This window comes from Papilio xuthus, unplaced genomic scaffold, assembly GCF_000836235.2.
Source record: "Papilio xuthus unplaced genomic scaffold, Pxut_1.1 DF826961.1, whole genome shotgun sequence".
Classification (NCBI taxonomy): domain Eukaryota; kingdom Metazoa; phylum Arthropoda; class Insecta; order Lepidoptera; family Papilionidae; genus Papilio; species Papilio xuthus.
Genome location: NW_013531688.1, coordinates 4302785 through 4322677, shown reverse-complemented (window position 1 = coordinate 4322677; position 19893 = coordinate 4302785). Strand labels below are relative to the sequence as shown.

The following is a 19893-nucleotide window of genomic DNA, read 5'->3' as shown; positions in this document are numbered from 1 at the left end:
TTTAGCTGCGCCGCCGCCCACACCAGCTCCACGTGCTCGGGGGTCACGCGACCCTCCACTGCTAGGAACTTTAGGATCATGTGCGACTGCTTTATCACCTGTTGAATATGAATTAAATATAGAATTAGATTTAAAATTAATTATACATACTTTAAAAAAATGATTACTGTTCACAATCAAAGACATTTTAATTTATTATTATGGATTAAATGTTAAAAACTAATTTTAAAAACAAACATATAACTTGTGAAAATACTTATTGCACTTGAAATGTTAACTAAATGACCTAATTAAGAGCTTTAAAACACTCAATAAATTCCTTACCTCAACATGTAAATTTGGTCCAAACAAATGTTCAATGATATTGTTGTTAGTCAACCATGTAGCAAGTTGTTGACCAGCCAGTTCTGCATCCGATGCTGGTTCACCCGCACACATCTCATTATGAGCAGTAATATGTGCATTGATTTGAGCAACACCAGCCAGACGCATGGTCAGAGTACTGCTGTTAAAGTACTTAAAAGCCAGTGCCAAGCCATCACCATCAAAAGCTAATGGAGCATCCAAAGGCTCTTTAGCCGCACCCCACATAAAATCTGTAAAAGCACAGTACAAATCATTATAGAATAATTAAGTTAAAGCATATTTGACTATAAGAATCAAATTATATAATTTTTATTCAAATTGCAAAATTACAGAGAATCTTACCAGCCATTGACTTAACAGCGGGAACTCTTAAGTCTTTGTCTTCTAAGCTGCACATGTATTTTAGTATTTTACTTCTCAATGGCATAAACAATTGTGCTACAGCTCTGAAATTCAGCCATAATTTCAAGTTCCCAACAGCGGCCACTACAGCATGTGCCATAGATAGTGGCAAAGTAGTAGGTGTGGCATGTTCAAAAACCGAAGTCATAGCACATACACCACCTAGCTTACAAAACAGGCTGACATTCCTCAACAGATACGCAGGTATTTCAGTATCATGAAGGTCACAGTATGAACTTAAATTTGATATTTCTTGTGCTGATAGATTTTCCAAGTGGCTCAATGCTGAATGTTTACATGCCAAATATAATGGAAAATTGAGAAGAAAAATCTTGGAAACAATATGCAGGAGCTTTTCCTTCTGCTGCATTGACCATGTTTCTGTATCATTTGAAGAATTTTCGTTATTAGAGTTATCTTCAGTTGGTTGGTCATGTTTATCATCTTTACTTCCTGCATCTTCAATTTCTTGATCTTTTCTTTCCTGCTTATTTTCAGTTTTAGGTGGTGAAGTTTCAGTTTGCTTCTCTGTAACTTTTTTATCATCAGGGGGAGGGGCCTTTGCAGCTTCTATCAACTCATCCTTTAACAACTTCAGTTGACATACAGACAAACACAATACACTTTGGACCACTAAATAAAATCTCTCAAAATTTTTTACATCTCGGTAACAGCACATACATTGTCTGAAACATATTTACAACTCATGAATAATGGTTTAAAGTATTACAGAAATAAATATGTTTATGTATTTAAATACTAAAGTTAAATGGATAAAATACTGTTATATGTTTTTGAAAAGAGAAACATCAAGTATGTTCATCTAAAGGGTACTTAAAATTGTGACTTCTGTGTTGAATGGTAAGTAAATTTAGTGTTAAAGAAAAATTATTACCTTTGTGGCCACGAAAGAATGTAATTTAGAAGTACTTCCAGTTCAGGTTGGCTTATACTTGGGTATTGGGACACATCATCGGTTAATCGCGTTTCACCTACAATAGCAGAATAAATATAAAAAATTGCAAAAGATATAGGTTTGTGATATTACTTACAACATTTCTACGGCTATTCATACATGTTTTTAATTAATATAATATCGGTATGATTGAAAAGGACTACAAATCTTTGAAACAATGTAACTTACAATTCACTAAAAGATGTGAAAACTCGGAACAAACATCACACATCCTCAAAGTTTTATATTAAGATGGAGCGAAATATTATAGAAATATTATCGCCTCTGCTATTTCACTTGCAATATTGATCATTATTGATATTTTCGTATCAGAAAACGAACAGTGCCTTAGAAATGTCACAGAATCCGTTCCACCATTGTTGACGATTGTTGTCAGTCAAAACCGCGTTAAGTTTTCGCGTTTTTCACACCCATTTTAATGTTCAAAATAATTTAATAAAGTAGTCGCGGTCTCAACAAATTGTATCGAACTAAGCGATTTTACATTAGTAAATATTTTGTAAAATTAGTAAGTAAAGTTAGGATTGGTGCTAATTAACATTTTCCAAACACTTTTATTATTTTTGCTAAAAAAATTCTATAAATATCGGTTCTCCCTGGTCATGTCAATAACGATTATTAATTTTTCGCGGAAAATACTCGTTACGATAGATTTATTTACTTTTTCAAAAGTCTAATTCTATCTGGCGGAATTACTGTTCTGACATTTAAAAATCCTATATAGCAATAATATCTTTGTAGCAATTATAGCAATACCTAGATTAATGTCAATGTCAAGATCGACTGAGTGATGACAGCTGTTTTGTCTGATTAGCGAGACATGGGTTGATAACAATAAAAGCGGCTTTTTTGTAACAAAATGGTTCAGTTACTTTATATCGTAGCTAGCTTGCATATATTATTATGCCCCTTTACTAAGGTTGAAGAAAGCTTCAATATCCAAGCTACTCACGACATTTTATATCATCGATTTAACCTCTCACAGGTATGAAATCTAATTTTGGAATTCATATGCTGCGCGTTGAGATGTGTATATTAATATATTTTTCCAGTACGATCATAATGAATTCCCGGGAGTTGTGCCGCGGACTTTCATCGGCCCTGTCATTATATCTGCTTTATCCGCTCCTGTTGTGTTTATTTTACATTTATTTGGAATTAACAAATTCTGGATGCAATATGTAGGTAAGCGCCTTAACCGAGAATCTTCATTCTTATATTTTTTTAAGTTTTTATTTATATAAGCACAACAAAGTACTTTAATGTTCATGATTTTTCTCCAAAACATTGCTTTTTAATTTCAGTGCGCCTAACTCTTGCATTAACAGTAATAGCATCATGGAGCCGTTTTAGGGGTACTTTACAGAAGCAATTTGGTAGTTCGTTTGCTTGGTGGTTCACTTTAATCAGTGTTTCACAGTACCATTTTATGTTTTATATGAGCCGACCTTTACCTAACATCATGGTATTACCCTTTGGTAAGTGTTACATGTTTATTTACCCACTAGCAGTCACCGGCGACTTTGCTGGCACAAAATTAAAAAAAAAGACTCCTTTAATATTCATGTGTATATTTTAATTTCTGTCTTGTCATTTATTTTATGAAATAGTAAACATATCTTTTTTCAGTGTTACTTGCGTTAGAAGGATGGCTATCGGGAAAACATAAACAGTTTATTATTAGTGCTGGAGCTTCCATTGTTATATTTCGTTCTGAATTGGCAATGCTCTTTGGATTATTCCTTATTATAGATTTGTTTTTTAAGAAAATTGATTTTATGAGGTATGTAACACATATGTATGTACTTAAATATTGATATGACATTTATATGAAAAGACTTTACGTTTGTTTATTTGCCATTAAATTATATATTTTATTAATTTTATTTTTGCATTGTTCATATTTAAGTTAGCTAGAATATGACTTAAAATAATTAGAAAAGAAAACTATTTACACTACTTTTTATCAGCTATTATATATTATTCTATAAAATATTCAGTTTTGTTTTAATACAAATGTTCAATATTTTTTTATTTCAGATTTATCAAAATAGTTGTACCTACTGGTATAGGATTGGTGGCACTGACAGTAATAGTTGATTCATTGTTTTGGGGCCGTTTACTTTGGCCTGAAGCAGAAGTATTTTGGTATAATACCATACTGAATAAAAGTTCTGATTGGGGTGTATCCTTTTTATAAAAAAAACATTCATATAACAGCTTAATTACTCAATAAAATCTGATTAAAGTAAATATCTCATGTTCTATATTATACCTGTCATAAAATGTTGCCAGTTATTTTTATAATACATATTTAAATGTATACAAACCTTCATGGTCAATTTAATATCATAATTTTTTTTAATCATTTACTTAACTCATTATATAACAGACTTCACCATTCCTATGGTACTTCTACTCGGCATTACCTCGAGGTCTAGGGCCAAGTCTGGTCCTGTGTCCAGTGGGTGTGTACTTAGACCGGCGGCTGGTCCAGCTTGTAGCGCCTGCTGTGGTCTATGTTCTGTTGTTCTCCTTTCTACCGCACAAGGAGCTTAGGTTTATTATCTATGTGTTCCCATTGCTCAATACGGCGTCAGCTGCGGTATGCTCATATGTGTAAGTATCTAGTAAACGGAATAGTCAAGTCTTACGAAATACAGAAATTGTTTGATTTTACCAAATCTGAAAATAAATCATTGCATATTTTTTTAATTATTACAAAAAAAAATAGTACTGGTAAGTTATAAAGGTTCAATGTTAAAATAGGTTCTATTGTTTCAGATTTATTAGACGGACCAAAGCACCAACTTATGAATTATTATTTTGGGGTATTTGCTTGATAATAGTCGCTAATGTGATATTATCCATAGCGTTAGTATTAGTTGCTATGTCCAATTATCCTGGAGGTTTGGCAATCACTAGGTATGTTTAGATGGATTTAAATTCATCTATTAAATTAAAAAGCAGGCATAAAATCTTATTTAAGATAATTTCTTTCTTTCAGGTTCCATAAGCTTCTGAAAAATGAACCATACGTCCATGTACATATCAGTAATCTTGCGGCTCAAACCGGGGTCACTAGATTCACGCAAATCCACGACCATTGGACCTACAGCAAGAATGAGTCCTTGTCACCTGAACAACTGCTACAATACACACATCTTCTAGTCGAAGCTAAGAGCAAATATTCTCCAACTATCAAATCTTTCACACAAACACATGTTGTATTAGACAGCGTCGATACTTTCTCTCACGTGGCTGTCAATTATAAACTAATTCCACCTGTGAGAATTAAAACTCGACCAGCAATTTTTATTTTAGAAAGGAAAAATTTTAGAAATCACCACAGAGATTTCACTCATGAAAACGTCATAAACGTCGAAGAACACGAAATAATATCACAGGAAAAGACAATAATTGAAGTACCAAATTTAATTGTCATTAACGATTCCGATAAATCTATGAACGAAAACGATGAGACTGAAAATATAAATGAATATATCAGTAAAGATATTATGAATAATAGTAACGAAATTACTGAAGAGCCTACAAAAATATACGAAGAGGTTAAAATCGATAAATCTGAAATTATTGAAGAAGTGCAGGAAAAACCGAAGGACATTCAAAAAGATTTTAAATCTTACAGACAAGATAGAAAGAAGAAAGCAATAGCAAAAATTAAATCTGAAACTCGCAAGGAAGTTGTGGCATCGGCTAAAGAAAAATTAAGAGAAATAATGAAAAGACATAAACAAGTCGCTGTAGAGCTTTCTGAGAATAAAATACAAGATGAGAATGCAAGTATAGAAATAGACGGAAGAGGCGATATACCAGATATCGAAATAGTTCCTGAAGTAGAAACTGCAATTGTTGAAGAAAATGTTTTAACTGAACCAGAGCAAGTAAATGATCCAGGACAAGTGAATGATTCAGAACAAGTGAATGATTTAGATCCTATCGAAAATATAGTTCAATCAACAGATGCTAACCATACTAATGAAAACTTAGATGCTATAGTTGAAGAGGTTATTAACAGACTTATAGAAAGAAAAGTTTACGATGATAAAACAAAACCGGAAGATATCAAATTAGAAGATAGACAAATGATACAAAAGATTGTTGAAGAAGTACTTGCTGAAAAGATTAATTATAAATCAAGTTCAGAAAAATAATGTATGTAATTATTTAATATTAAATGTGATCTCTTACATTGAATGTTTTAGAGGTGTTACATTTTTTTTAAATGTTCAATTTGTGCCAATTTTTGGAGCATGTTTTGATACAAAGCACTTTTAAAACCAAATTACAGTTAACATGCCTCATACTAACTTACCTTTTCGTATGTATTACTCTAAAATGTTGTTATTATTGTGTGTAAGATTTACATTGTTATCTAATTATGTTGCTTGTTTTGGTTGCTGTCAATTTTATCGTGAATATTTACTATTGAGGCAATGTTTTTGTTTAGGTGTAAATTCACGATAGTGAGAGGTCAATTATTACGTTGTATTATTTAATGTTGTTACTTTTGTTTTAAGAGTGTATTTATGTCTTAACAAAGTGCAGTTGATGTTTTAACACTGACGCAATTTTTATATAGTTTTTGTGGAGTACATCATTGTATATATAATTCTTTTGTAAAAATGTATAGTTAAATCAATTTAATACAGCCCCAAATGTTAAACAATTTTGTATGATTAACCCATGATGTTTTGTTATACTAACTTTGTATTAGTAATGTTTCCACAGTACTATAATTTTCTGTTTTATAAGAACAATTTAAAAATAAGCAAACATTTAAAAACAGCAAAATAAATGTTCCTCATCGAAATTGCTTTATAATTTTATGTAAAGTGAGATTGTTATCCAAACAGCGGAAACACTCTTATAGAATAGTTAATATTAACTTTTCATGTGGCATTATAAATCTTGTTAAGATTTAATTCTGCAACTAAAGATGACATAAGCAAAAGTAAATGAGAAAATGAATGCATAAATAAAAATAACAATTTTAATATATAAACTATATTTAATTACAAAAACTTTAATAAATCTTAACTGTTAAAGAATTTTTTTCGACTTTTAACAATGTTCTTGTATCGAATTTTATAAAACTGTTTCCATTATAGTTATTTGTGACATTATAAATTAATTAATGACTAGTGGAACTTGTATTTAAAATCAAGTTTCTATCGTATGTATAGTTTTAAAGTAAAATGCGCAAATGACCTTGAAATATCTTCACAAACCATTTTAAAGCTGACAAACTTGAATTAATTAAGGTGAAATATTTCTTCTTATTTTTAGGTAGTATTAAAAGCACTTTTGTTTATCAAATTTGAATATAATTTGAATCCGGTAATAATATCAAAAATGTAAGGTCAATTTTACCTGGTCTTGATCACTTCGTAGCCAGCTACGGACTCCTTTTACTTCGTATGTAGTAAAATAGTAGAGTAAACAAGCACAATTTCTCGAACAAGTGAGACAGATTGGGTCATATAAGTAGAAGTCGAGCAGCGACATATTTTTATAGCAGGCGCAAGAAAATAGGATTCACGTTTAAAGAAACAGTGGCGACTAGCGGCTAAATGGAAATTGTATCTCACAGTTTCAACTGTTCAATTTAATATTCATAACTACAGCCCGACAAGGACATCTGACCCGGTGGGCTTATGCCCATATGATTATATCATACTAAAATTACAGCTCACTAGCGCCCTTCTCTCCTCTTCTTGATACTGTAGCTGTCATGTAATGATTTTTATATCATTTTCTATAGTATTTTGACAGAACTAACCTCAATTAAAGCGCCTCTCTCACCGGGTCAGATATCCTTGTTAGACAATAAGTCTACACATCGAGCAGTATCTTCCAGTCGAAGCGTCCTGAGCTGGAGTTGATGGATGGCGGGCATGGAGGGGAGACGACCTGCCAGGGCTTGTCTCGCATCGCCCCCAGCGCGCAGTATGGAACACGTAGCAAATTCTTACTGATCTGATAGCCTGACTCCGCACGCTTCTTTCCGAACTGCTTCAGCGCGTATACCATAAGGTCCAGTGTTGCCGCGTGACCGATAAAGATTATGTTACCACCTAAAAAAAATTTTTGTAAATTTTTAGAAGAAAGACAAAGTGATATTTTACTATCCTTTCTTGGTCTACTCAGTTCAGTTTTAAACATCGTACCAATAGCTTAGTTGCTAATTTATTTTTCTAGAAGTCAACGTTGCAATATTATTAACGAATTATATTACATAATTAAATTGTAATTCATAAAAACTTTAGTTTCAATTATCTTAAATTCTAAACATGAATATCACCATCAGCAGCGGTGTCTTTGACTGCGGAATGTATCACCAACTCGTTCCTCTTGTAGAACTGCTCCAATGTCTCTGATACTTCTGTGTCAACTTCCACATAGGGTTTGTATCTGCGAATAGAACAAATATGCTACATTATGATGTCACTAGAACATGACATAACATTCCGTAAATGAAAGGGCGGTTCCGTTAAATATCGTTTCTTAAGACGATAAATATTGGAAGTAAATTTGTAAATATATATTACTTTAAGTCGACGTTGTATCCAGCTTTGTGTAATTCTTTAGGTGTCATGAAGGGCGCCATGCCGCCTGGCATATACCAGTGCTTGAACTCAAACAAGCCCGGCTCCACTTTGATCTTCACGGGAGCTTCGGGTTGTAAACCTGGGAAAAACAGACACATTAATAACCGCACCCAGAGTCTTTTAGTGGTCATATTGAGAGCCTCTCAGAGAGATTTAATACGAAAACTCTACACCAGGAGACTACTTAAATTATCATCAAACTCTTAGTCTTAAGTCTGTTCGTTAGAAACTCTACAAAGATAGGGCGATTACAAATTCACTTAAAGGCTGCACTTATCAGTGTTACAGTCTAACCTTTCCCTTAGCGACCAATTAAGGATTTTATTTGGCAATAAGCTTGGTTTGAATCTATAGCCTACCTTCTAGGAAGCTGTGTGCAGTTTCCACAGAACGCAGTGCGGCGGAGGCGTATACGTGGGCGACGGGCACGCCCGCCAGCCGCAGCCCCTCCCCCACCAGCCGCGCTTGCAGCCGCCCCACGCGCGTCAGGGGAGTGTCCTTGGCGTATGATGCGCTACCACCAGCTCTGTAACAATACATACCTAAATTTATACAAACAACATTTTCTACTATGATTTAAAAGAATATTTGTCTTAATAAACAATTATTAACAGATTTTTTTTAAATAAGGGTGCAAATGAGAAGCGGGAGCAACGAGGTCCTCATCATAATGCCACGAACTTTACAAATGAAAGTGAACTCAGTGGACAGGTGGCAAACACATAATTGAAATAACAGCGCCCCCTAGTGACAGTCAACTTGGCTCATTATTGCTATCAATTAGACGCATCAACACACATCTTTCGTCGTCACTTGTCATAAGCGCTTAGAATTATTAGTTGTGTCTGACCTTTCCGGTAGATGCAGCGGCATGTTGAGGTCTTTGCGTATATATGTGTCGTTGTCATCGAAGCAGAAGGGCACCCACTGGCCGTATGTGAGGTCAACGCGCTCACCGTGCCTCATCGCAAACACCCAACGACGACTGTTGCTCTCTGTGCCTGTACTCGTCTGAAAACATTTAAAGTATTCAGTGGCCAGTGTTTTTAACTCAAAAAGAACTTACTGCTGTACATAAAGCCGTTAAGTGTAGATTTAATAACACTAAGGGGCTCTCTCAGCGACAAAAGACGGTGCCGAGTTCGGCAATCAATAAAAACTAATCTAGTAAAATACTCACTGTAATACTGTCTGAACTCTCCGAATCCCCTATTCCTCTACCTACGCTCGATTTCCAGTCTATACTTGTACCTAAAATGAAAAAAAAAACATTGGAATTGTGTCATGACTAAGGAATGAGTGACGACTGATAAGGAATGATTGATTCGAAGTCGAAAACTTGTTGTGCTGTCTGTACGATTGATAAGTGCGTCGGTGGCTCAGGGATTAAGCACTTGTAATCTGCGGGTCTTGGGTACAAATCCCGCCATGTATCAATGTGTTTTTTGATAATCGATTTACATATGTACATTAATCCGACGATCTTACGGTGAAAAAAACATCGTAATGCAATCTACTCATGTCTGTGAAAAAATTCAAAGATATGTGAGAAGTCAACCAACTCGCACTTGACCAGCGTAACTGACTATAGCCTAATCACCCCTAACTTAGGGTAGGCTCCGAGCTCCTTGGTAGGGATCTAAACTGAGCTGATGATAATGACATAATGGACTAAGGACACGAAGAGTCTGTTAGTGATTTGCTGACCCTGTGTTATGCGTAGTATGCTTTCGCTCCTGTCGTTCTGCACCTCGTGCCAGTACTTCTCCCACTCCTGGTACGTCTCCTCGGATTTCTCCTGCGCGAGCCCCGCAGCGTCTTCGTGCGGGTAGTTTGACATAGCCGTGTACGTATTCGTCTCAGAGTCGGATGATTTGCATTCTGCACCTTAGCAACAAAAAAATATAAGTTACAGAGATTCAGAGGTCATATTTTGCAAACAGTCTACTTGATAGTAAACGAGAGTGTCGTTGAGTGGGGTAGTGAGTGCCTATTCATATATAATTCACGGGCGTGATCGACCGGATAATACCGGTTAAACTTACTTGAAGTCAAGAGTAAATCGCAAGCTCCGCCGCTAGTTAAATGTGACTACTCTTATACAACGTAAGATGTTTGAAATTTCACGACCACGCCCGCTTATTATAATCAAGGACACAAACATCTTTAACGCATAGTACCGTAACAGATGCGGTCACATCTTACTTCTTATTAATATTATAATCTTACTAATATTATAAATGCGAATGGATTGATGTATCTCCAGAACATCTCAACGGATCTCGTTGAAATTTGCCATATATGTGGAACGTAATTTGGAAGAACAAATAGGCTATTAACTAATTCGGCGCAGACGGAGTCACGGGCGACAGCTAGTGTACCTATATATTTCAAACTTTAAAAAAATGACTTCTATTAAAGTACAATTTATTTAAGTTAAAACCGAGCAGCATATTTATACTTTGTTAAACGAATTAAACCTTGAAAATGTTTACTTAAAGCAATTATTTTTTGGTTTCCAATGTTTTGAATATCACACTCGTTTTACTTGGAATTGAATCAACCATTTATAAACCGAGTCAACTTCGATCGCATTAAAATAAAACTAACAAAAAATGTTGTAAACTTCTATTAGTTGAAAATAATGACATTTAAAAGGTTCGCCCTATTGGTTATTTTTTCCGCATCATCGTTTCGATGCTTACGAAATGTTCAAACTAGTCATATTTAAGGTGGAATTCCGACAAATTCGCCGATAGTACATTTTCTATAGCGGTATAATTTGACATTGACCTTGACTTTTGCCTAACACGCGAAACAAAACATGCAAAAAAAACCAAATCAACTGTCAATTGTGTAAACTGCGTGATCATGTCCAGATAGAAAAACAATCATTTTAAAATAACGAATCATAATTGAACTCTGAAACTTACCGTTTACAACTCCTACGGTCCATAAATATGTTAAAACTGTTAGTGTAAGCATTTTAATTAATCTTTAAAGGTTGAAGGACATTAAGGAGTGAGACTAAAATTTATCAGGTAATCAAGCGTCATAGGAAGCCACTATTACTAACAGATAAATGTTAGTAACGTATTTTTAAATACAACTTTTATCTACCTTCATTGAAATAATATTCATTTTTGGTACACACTACGTTCAGAAACTCAAAAAAAATCATAAACAAATATCCAACATAACGACCAGAAAAAATATAACTATGGTAACCAATAAATACATATATCAATTCTTACTTTGGTCTGCCATTTTATTTTCCAGTATTGCAGCTTTTAACACCGCGTTTACGTTAGAACTGATACAATTTCAAGGCGAGACTGAAAGTTGCCGTTTGTCAGCTGTCGCTGTAGCTCTCTACTGTTTCGCGCCGAAAAACGAAACGAGTCACCCCTCAATAGCACAATAGTGATGATTTCAGTAAAATAAAGATAACGTAAACAGATAAAAGTAACATCATCATGTTGAGATTAGGAATCTAATAAGAAGGAAAATCCAATAAGATACCAGAATTACGATGTCGAAAAGATAAATCTCAACAGCCAGTTTACATTTGCTCAAGAGTTTTAATTTATCATAAGATACTAGCAGTCGTCCGCTATTTCGTCCGCGCGAAATTAAAAATAAACTTAATTAGGAGCCATTGTGTTCTTAAAAAATTAGCTTCCTCTAATGACTGAAGAAAAAAAACTTCTGTACTTCAAAATTTATAAATGTAAAATTTAAAAAGAGGCAACTATATAGATAAGTGTAACTTAAATTTATCCGCGGTATTCTATTTTACGACACAAATGTTATCATCAATACGTACAGTTCTTGTGTCCTAGTGAAATTGCTCGGTGTAATGTCCAGGCGTCCGACTCTGCTGTTCTTTGTACGTAAATGCCCGGAAGGAAACCTGAGATACCTGAGAAAGAAAACAAATACGTTCTTCGTCTTTACTACTAAAAAGTGGAAAATTGTTTATTTGAAAGCGCAAGTCTCAAGAATTACTAATCGGTTTTCACAAGAAAGTTACCTAACCTATAAATAATTAATAAATATATCTTCCCTAAACTCTGTAGATGATATAATTCAATTATTTAAATCTTATTAAGAGCAAAGTAACAAAATATGTTGACAATATACATTACGTAACGCTCAATTATATACGAAACCATAAAACTCACCTCCGAATTTAGACCGGGCTATACGGAAAACATTTCCGAAGGCTAGCTTCATAATAACATTTAGCAGCGTCTTGTTTACCTGTCAACCACGATGTGCCGTGCACCCAACCGTCAACCGAGCCGTCAAACTGTGACTCCTCGATATAAATAAAATCTCCGATAACGAGTTCAAGTTCATCGGACGCCTTCGGCGAGTAACCTTGATTCACTTTATACACCTGTCAAATTATTATTTCATAATTTAACTAAAACAAATATGTATAACTTAAATGTAGGTGTTAGAAAAATACAAAAAAAGTGATTATAAATAAGTCCTATACAAATGTGTTAAAATGGTGGCATTTTTCGCATTATATTCCAGTTACTAGTCTAATCTTATAAGAATTTAAAGAATAACAAGGGAAAAACATAAAATATGCCACGATTTTTTTTGCTTATTTACGAGTCATCATGCTTATTTCTTCAATTTATATAAATAACAATTTACCTGATAATTATTAAAGCGAGGATCTCTAGAATATAGTCGTAGCTCCCAGTTGGCTATGTCAGGCAATTCCAGTTGACTGGCCAATGACTTGAGGGAATCAAAGGCCGATATATCAAAATGGTAAGCGAGTGTCATGTGCAACGACTTTACCAATGGGTCCAAGTTTTTTGCTAAAATATGGCAATAGCAAGATTAACTTTATGACTTAAAATTTTTTTTTTTTACTTCTATAACAAATATTTCTGTTTACTTATTAAATAATTAAAGACACTAAGTGATGGTTTATGAAAATTATTAATTTGTGTATCTGGGATCAGACGGCAATATTGTTCAATACAAAATGAGTGCAGAAAGAAACAAAAAGAGTAATCTAATTTGTAGGGCAGTGTAATGGAAGGGTTATTGCACAGAATTAATTAGTTAATATGTATATGACTTAAACTACTGGTAATTAATCCACTGCATAATAACATGCATTCAACAACAATACTTTACTTACCAATAAAATAAAACTTGTTCTATCGGGCATTTTAACATTAACTAATAACAGATTAAAACAAATTAAAACTAAAAGTAAACCTTAAAGTATGAATATATGTATATAAATAAATATATTATTAATGTAAGATATATGAGGTCTTACACATTGGCATAACATTTTTTGAACAATCCAATCCTGCCATAGCCTTCTGTTTAATCAGTTTTCCCATTTCAACTGTATGAAATTAAGCAATCTTAAAATCTAAACATTATTTCTTTATTTAGATGTTATCTCTTAAAAAAAATGAGCAATTATATAAAAAATGTCTTACTACCCTTAGTTGAAATCATAATTATCAAACAAACAAATATCTTTACTCCATTCTTTTCTTATTTTAACTTTTTAGCATAGCTTTTGCTTTTTGGCTAAGCTAGATTGCAAGCCTGTCTGTCATTTTCCTACCCTATCCTATATTGTTTTATTTTACATATATATTAATTTACCTTGAATTTCTTTTACATATTGTAAAGACAGTGCCTTAAAATAATCAGCATACTCTTCAGAAATGAATAGACCAATAAAATTGGGTGAAACATAAGTTTCTAGTTTCATTGGACAGCTCGGTTGTGGTCCCACTTTTTCAACGGCATGTTTCACTGCTACTGCCAGGTTTAAGGATTCCTCATCTGATGCCTGTAAAATTACATCTAATCATAGACTATGATTTTTTTTTCTTCATGCCATACAAAATATGTACACAATATTTAAATCCTGCCACCTCATTCGCAGATGTGTACTTAGAACTTATTTTATCATATAAAGGAAACATCAAACTTGAAACATACTTTAAAAAAAGGGACTATTGTTATATGGGGTGGAGCATTGTGTGCACCATTCCATCCACAAATACTTTTTGACTTCTCTCTGAATTCTTGTATCTGACTCAATAGTTGTCCGGTAGGGGTGACATACAAAATATATTCACGAGGCTCTTCCGAGTCGAGGGCAGTATCATTTACGTGAGTAAGAAGCCAATCTGATGCCAGTTGAACACTACGGTTTCCGGTCGCAGCTAACGCCTTTAGTCTGATTATAAATAGGTAAATTATTATCGCAACAAAAATGTTAATAAATTAAAAATAATCTCGATGTATCTATATTTACACTCTTTTCTTAGGAAATCCCATCTGTACCAGTACTTGATATGGTGAAATGTCTAGTTTTGAAGAAGCGGCAGACGTGGAAATCTTACGAGGCGGTAAAGAAACCATTCTAGATAATTGCCCTGAAAACGTACGCAACGTTCGTAGCATGCAATTGTAATAGTTTTGAATATATGGAGCATACAGAATCTGACTATTTATTTATTATCACTATTATGTGTATTTACCAAACATCAAAGAGCTTCAAGATATCATAAACATAAACAGGTCGCCACAGATAAAATCATCAAGATTTCAATTTTTTCTTGACGTCAGTGATTGGCAAAGATTCATATTTTGATTCAACATGTGCAATCTATGGCAAACGTCTTTAAATGTCAATGTCATATTTGTCATTAACCGCATGCTTTTATTGATTGTCAAATTGTGTTTTCGATAGTATCGTTCAACAGAAATAAGAAAAACTGTGTTTACTTTCTTCTATATATTACTTTGTTAGCTGTATAAAACATTTCCAAAAATGTACCTGAGATACTATTTGAACGAGAATGGAGACCGACAATATACACTTGCGGTAATGATTAGTTCATAAATTTTGTTTAATCCAAACATGTGGTGGAATACTTCTAACATAATATATCCTTGTTATTTCAGACAATCGATCCTAGTGGAAAACCGACATTGTCCGCTCACCCAGGTAGGATTCCAAATGATCAAATTAGTTTTCATCAAATACAACCAATATTACATACTGTTCCCCCTACCCTTATGAAACAAAACAATTTTTAGTACCCCTAATAATATACCAAAGTAATTTTATTTATTATTGTCATTTAAAATATTTCAGCTCGCTTTTCACCAGAAGATAAGTATTCAAGACAGAGAATAACAATCAAGAAACGTTTCGGCCTTCTTTTGACTCAGCAACCTGAACCTATTCATTGATTCTATAAAATATCTAGGCTAAGTTAGTGATAATTTACGAAACATGTAAAATGTAATAAAACGGATTACAAATAAACATCAAACATGACTAATTAATAAAATAAACTTCATTCTTGAAGCAATTTTTATAATATGTTTTTTGTTATCCTAACCCAATAATATAATAACACAGATCATCATAAATTTATAAAAAAACGAAAAGTAACTAATGTTTCTAAAATAACAAGTTAAAAACATAACAAAATGGAGCATTGGCGGTCCAAAGGTTGAGCACTTGATTTGCAATCTGCGGGTTCTGGGTTCATATCCTGCGATGTACCAATGTATTTTTCGATTAACATATGTATGTTCTTATGTTGAAGAAACACATCGCGATGCAGTTTGCATACATCTGCAAAAAATTCAAAGATATGTTTGAAGTCGACAAACTCCTACTGGGCCAATGTGGTTGATTATGGCCTAGGTAACCCTAACTAGCTGTAAGCTCTGATCCTTTTAAAGGGGACGTATAGTCAGCTGATGATGAATGAATAATTATTCTGTACATGAAACAAAAATGTAAGTGTTACAGACGTTAATGGAAAATATAAAATAAAACAATTGTTAATGTAATGCATGCATGCATAATAAGCATTCTTTTTCTACACTATAAAACTCAAAATGGTTAGTATGTCACACTAAAGAGAAAATAATATTATAAATATTAAGCTATATAATCTCGGTTTAACCCATTTGGATGCGGTTTATTCATTTGGATGGAAAGACTTACCTTTGGCTCGAAAAAGTTAATTTGACATTTGAATTTGACATATTTAAATTAAACGTCAACGTCAATTTTGTATTTTTAAAGGAAGACTCCGTATTACTTAAATAAAATATACGGTGCAGTGATCTATACTTATTGTTTTATTTAACATTATGGCGAAGAAAGGAGAGTTAGAGGCTTGTTGGAGTAAAATAAACTATGCTTTTCCTATCTTAAACGGTACAATATTTACCGAATGTACCAATGAAGAATTTGAAGACATCCAAGAAATCGTTATTAATTTAGGTGTACAAATTAAAATACGCGATTTAGTAATCATTCATATTGAAAAGTATGTTCGCCAAAACACAGTGCCATCTTTTTGGGCTAAGTTTGTAAAATCGGACGTGGAGGTCAAAGGATTTCAATTATTCAAAACTGCTATTAATGACTTATATGATTCGGTTACAAACTTCGAACCAATGTTACGAAAATTAAGCTTATTAAACAGTAATTGCTCTGATAACATGCCGATTTTCGGAGAAAGAGATATTATTCTGGGTTTTAAGCAACTGCTCCGTGCTACACTGCTAGCGCAAATACCTCTTGAATTCCAGTATATCATATACTTTTTTTATAAAGTTTCCTTCAATGTATTTGATAATGAATACGAAAATTCGGATATGGGCGAGGATGTGATGTGCTCAGGTTGTTGGAATGATTATTCAGATTGTAATTGTGCTTACATTGTCAAAGTGTTTCATGACACAAATCGCAAGCTTATGGAACTTCAATTATTAGAGAGATTGGCTGGTCAGGTATTGACTAACTTTATTCAAATGAGAATAGAAAGCCATATACAGAAACTTTGTACAGGCACATTTGATGTTTCTCACATAGCATTTCTAGAGAATTGGCTTGATACAACAGTGATGTCATGGCTTACTAGAATATACTGCGGGGGTTCTTCGAAACCCCCTCCAGATGATAAGAATGTTCAAAATGCCATTTCAAAGTTTAAGCAAAAGCTTAGCTATTATTTATATCATAGTTATACGAAACTAAGAATAGATCAACTGTTTAATATAATTATTGAATATCCAGATTCACAACCTGCTGTAGATGATATTAAACTGTGTCTCGACAAAACAGACTTACGACCAACACTTTGTAAAAATCTGCAGACTGCATTAGAAACAAGGCTGTTACACCCTGGTGTCAACACTTCTGAAATATTGACGGCATATGTGTCCACAATTAGAACATTGAGACATCTAGATCCTTCAGGAGTAATTTTGGAAACAGTTACAAAACCTGTACGAAATTATTTGAGGAATAGGGAAGATACAGTCAGAAGTGTGGTTAGTAGTTTGACTGAAGATGGAGTTGGAAGTGAATTGGCTGAAGAGTTGGCTAAATTTGCAGCTGATGGTGAGGATGATCTTGAAAAAGAAGACTTATGGGATGAATGGAATCCTGATCCAGTGGATGCTGATCCTAAAGCTAACTCTAGTGATAGAAAAGCAAGTGATATTATATCCATGCTTGTAAATGTCTATGGTAGTAAGGAGTTATTTGTTAATGAATATAGAACTTTACTTGCTGACAGAATATTGGGTCAAATAGTAATCAACACCGAAAAAGAAATAAGATATTTAGAATTATTGAAATTAAGATTTGGAGAGTCACAGTTACATTTCTGTGAAGTTATGTTAAAAGATATTTATGATTCCAAGAGATTAAATGCACTTATTCATCAAGATAACACTCCTGATGACTCTCAAATAGTGTGCAATGGAAAGATATTGTCTGCACAGTTTTGGCCTCCATTTAAGGATGAAAGCCTAGAGTTGCCAGATGTAATAAAGCAACTTTTAGAAAGGTATACAAAATGTTTTGAAGCATTAAAGGGCAACAGAACTCTAAACTGGATACCACATTTGGGAAATGTGGTGTTAGAAATAGAAATTGGGCAAAAGACACTAGATTTAGTTGTATCACCATTCAATGCAACTCTAATTATGCATTTCCAAGATAAGCCAGAGTGGTCTTTAGAGAAATTACACCAAGTAATGAAAGTACCAATTACTATTCTGCGAAGGAAAATAACTTATTGGCAGTCAATGGGATTAATTACAGAGAAAAGTGCCGATTATTATGTGTTGGTAGATGGAAATGATGCAAACAAATCCAGTGTTGCCACAAGTCAGGTTCAAGAAATGATTTGTGAGGATGAGGAATCGGAGAGTGTAATGGCGTCTGCTCATGATCAAAGAGAAGGGGAATTGCAAGTGTTTTGGTCTTATATTGTTGGTATGTTAACCAATTTAGATTCTCTACCATTAGATCGCATACATCAGATGTTGAAAATGTTTGCCTCCCAAGCTCCGGGTACAGAATGCAGCATTCAAGAGCTCAGACAGTTTTTAGACACCAAAGTGAGAACACATCAACTTGTACTTCAAGGATCAATGTATAAATTACCAAAGACATAAAATAAATAAGTTGAAAAAAGTTTAACAAAACTTTATTTTCCTTTTACATATAAAAAAAATTTGGTTACATTACTTAAATGTCTGTGGGTTAATCTGTATTACTTATTGTTAAGTGACAAATTCTAAGCCTTTTACAAAATGCGGCAAAAAATATATTATTATGGATTAACTGAAATAAATATTATATACCATCCCACATTAAATATACAATATTTTAATACTTATTGTTTGCAGCAATACATAAGCTTGTCAGTCTTAACACCTATAAAATACTGATTATAATTTAATATATCCAATAAATAATAATTTTAAAAACAACTTTTGTAGATACTGAAAAATAATACAATTTTCAATTAAAGGGAATGTTTGAATTATACGTGAAAAATTAAATGCATGATATTTAAGGTTATTTCATACAAAAGTTAGCATTTCATTTAAAAAAAAAATTAAAATATATCCATGGAATGTTAATTTTTTTTACTTATTAAATCTGAAAACTTTATAATATACATGTATTGGCGAAATTTGGCTAATATTTTACGTAAATTATATGTTAAATGTGAATAAAATTAAAAATACTTTTAGTTATGTAATTCGAAAGTATTAAAGCCCACAGACTGTCTACTCCATGTTGTATCTTGTAGCACCATACTTTATTTGTATCAACGTTATTCAAACTTGGAGTGCACAGATCTATTATCTAATTTTATTACAAAAGAAGCGTATCTATTTAGATAGAAATTAAACATTTTTAACCCCGAAACCATTGTTATTGTAATTAGGCCTTTAAATGGGATAAACAAAAAAAACTTTAGGTCCATTATAGGCTATAAAAAGTAGGTCTGTTTCTAGACTTGATAATATTCATATTAAAACAGCATAAGCTAATAAATACTTCCCATTAGTACATCGAAATATTTAAAGGACTAAAAATTACAAGAATTGTCTCTTTTACGAAGGAATAAAACTGCATATAATAACAGAACAATCTCAAGAAACAATAAAAATAAATATAAT

The 19893-nt window shown here is 33.1% G+C and overlaps 4 protein-coding genes across 4 annotated transcripts in view; 2 read left to right on the top strand and 2 right to left on the bottom strand.

The window, feature by feature from the left end:
• Positions 1-2088, bottom strand: part of puf (ubiquitinyl hydrolase 1 puf) — a 22512-nt gene extending 20424 nt beyond the window's left edge. Inside the window, exons 1-5 of the mRNA XM_013315046.1 lie at positions 1913-2088; positions 1664-1760; positions 709-1454; positions 325-596; positions 7-98 (exon numbers count right to left, since the gene is read on the bottom strand). Coding sequence (XP_013170500.1) covers positions 7-98; positions 325-596; positions 709-1454; positions 1664-1760; positions 1913-1955 — 1250 coding nt within the window. The 5' untranslated portion in view covers positions 1956-2088. The remainder of the gene's footprint in view (positions 1-6; positions 99-324; positions 597-708; positions 1455-1663; positions 1761-1912) is intronic.
• Positions 2089-2524: 436 nt separating this feature from the next.
• On the top strand, positions 2525-6482 carry Alg12 (Alg12 alpha-1,6-mannosyltransferase). Its single transcript, XM_013315651.1, has 8 exons — positions 2525-2729; positions 2797-2929; positions 3049-3222; positions 3374-3527; positions 3785-3929; positions 4137-4363; positions 4529-4669; positions 4752-6482. The coding sequence occupies exons 1-8, from the start codon at positions 2604-2606 to the stop codon at positions 5917-5919; spliced, it is 2268 nt and encodes a 755-aa protein (XP_013171105.1). The 5' UTR covers positions 2525-2603; the 3' UTR covers positions 5920-6482.
• Positions 6483-6811: 329 nt separating this feature from the next.
• Positions 6812-14966, bottom strand: Epp (Ecdysteroid phosphate phosphatase). Its single transcript, XM_013315543.1, has 14 exons — positions 14693-14966; positions 14374-14614; positions 14032-14221; positions 13691-13762; positions 13048-13217; positions 12640-12778; positions 12203-12298; positions 10084-10263; positions 9557-9627; positions 9227-9387; positions 8736-8902; positions 8317-8455; positions 8070-8179; positions 6812-7842 (listed from the first exon to the last, which is right to left on the bottom strand). The coding sequence occupies exons 1-14, from the start codon at positions 14839-14841 to the stop codon at positions 7601-7603; spliced, it is 2127 nt and encodes a 708-aa protein (XP_013170997.1). The 5' UTR covers positions 14842-14966; the 3' UTR covers positions 6812-7600.
• A 1517-nt stretch (positions 14967-16483) lies between these two features.
• morula (anaphase promoting complex subunit morula) lies at positions 16484-19204 on the top strand. The gene has a single exon (XM_013315380.1). It carries the CDS (start codon positions 16555-16557, stop codon positions 18874-18876), a length of 2322 nt encoding a protein of 773 aa, XP_013170834.1. The 5' UTR covers positions 16484-16554; the 3' UTR covers positions 18877-19204.
• The last annotated feature ends 689 nt before the right edge of the window (positions 19205-19893 follow it).

Bases quoted from the DNA above. Each gene is read 5' to 3' on its own strand.
- Epp (XM_013315543.1), bottom strand. From the start codon at position 14,841: ATGCTACGAACGTTGCGTACGTTTTCAGGGCAATTATCTAGAATGGTT. The intron at 13,218-13,690 runs GTAAGACCTCAT...GCCATATTTTAG, and splicing joins AAAAAATGTTATGCCAATGT to CAAAAAACTTGGACCCATTG. The intron at 8,180-8,316 runs GTAATATATATT...TTCTATTCGCAG, and splicing joins GGATACAACGTCGACTTAAA to ATACAAACCCTATGTGGAAG.
- morula (XM_013315380.1), top strand. From the start codon at position 16,555: ATGGCGAAGAAAGGAGAGTTAGAGGCTTGTTGGAGTAAAATAAACTAT.
- Alg12 (XM_013315651.1), top strand. From the start codon at position 2,604: ATGGTTCAGTTACTTTATATCGTAGCTAGCTTGCATATATTATTATGC. The intron at 2,930-3,048 runs GTAAGCGCCTTA...TTTTAATTTCAG, and splicing joins ATTCTGGATGCAATATGTAG to TGCGCCTAACTCTTGCATTA. The intron at 4,670-4,751 runs GTATGTTTAGAT...TCTTTCTTTCAG, and splicing joins GGAGGTTTGGCAATCACTAG to GTTCCATAAGCTTCTGAAAA.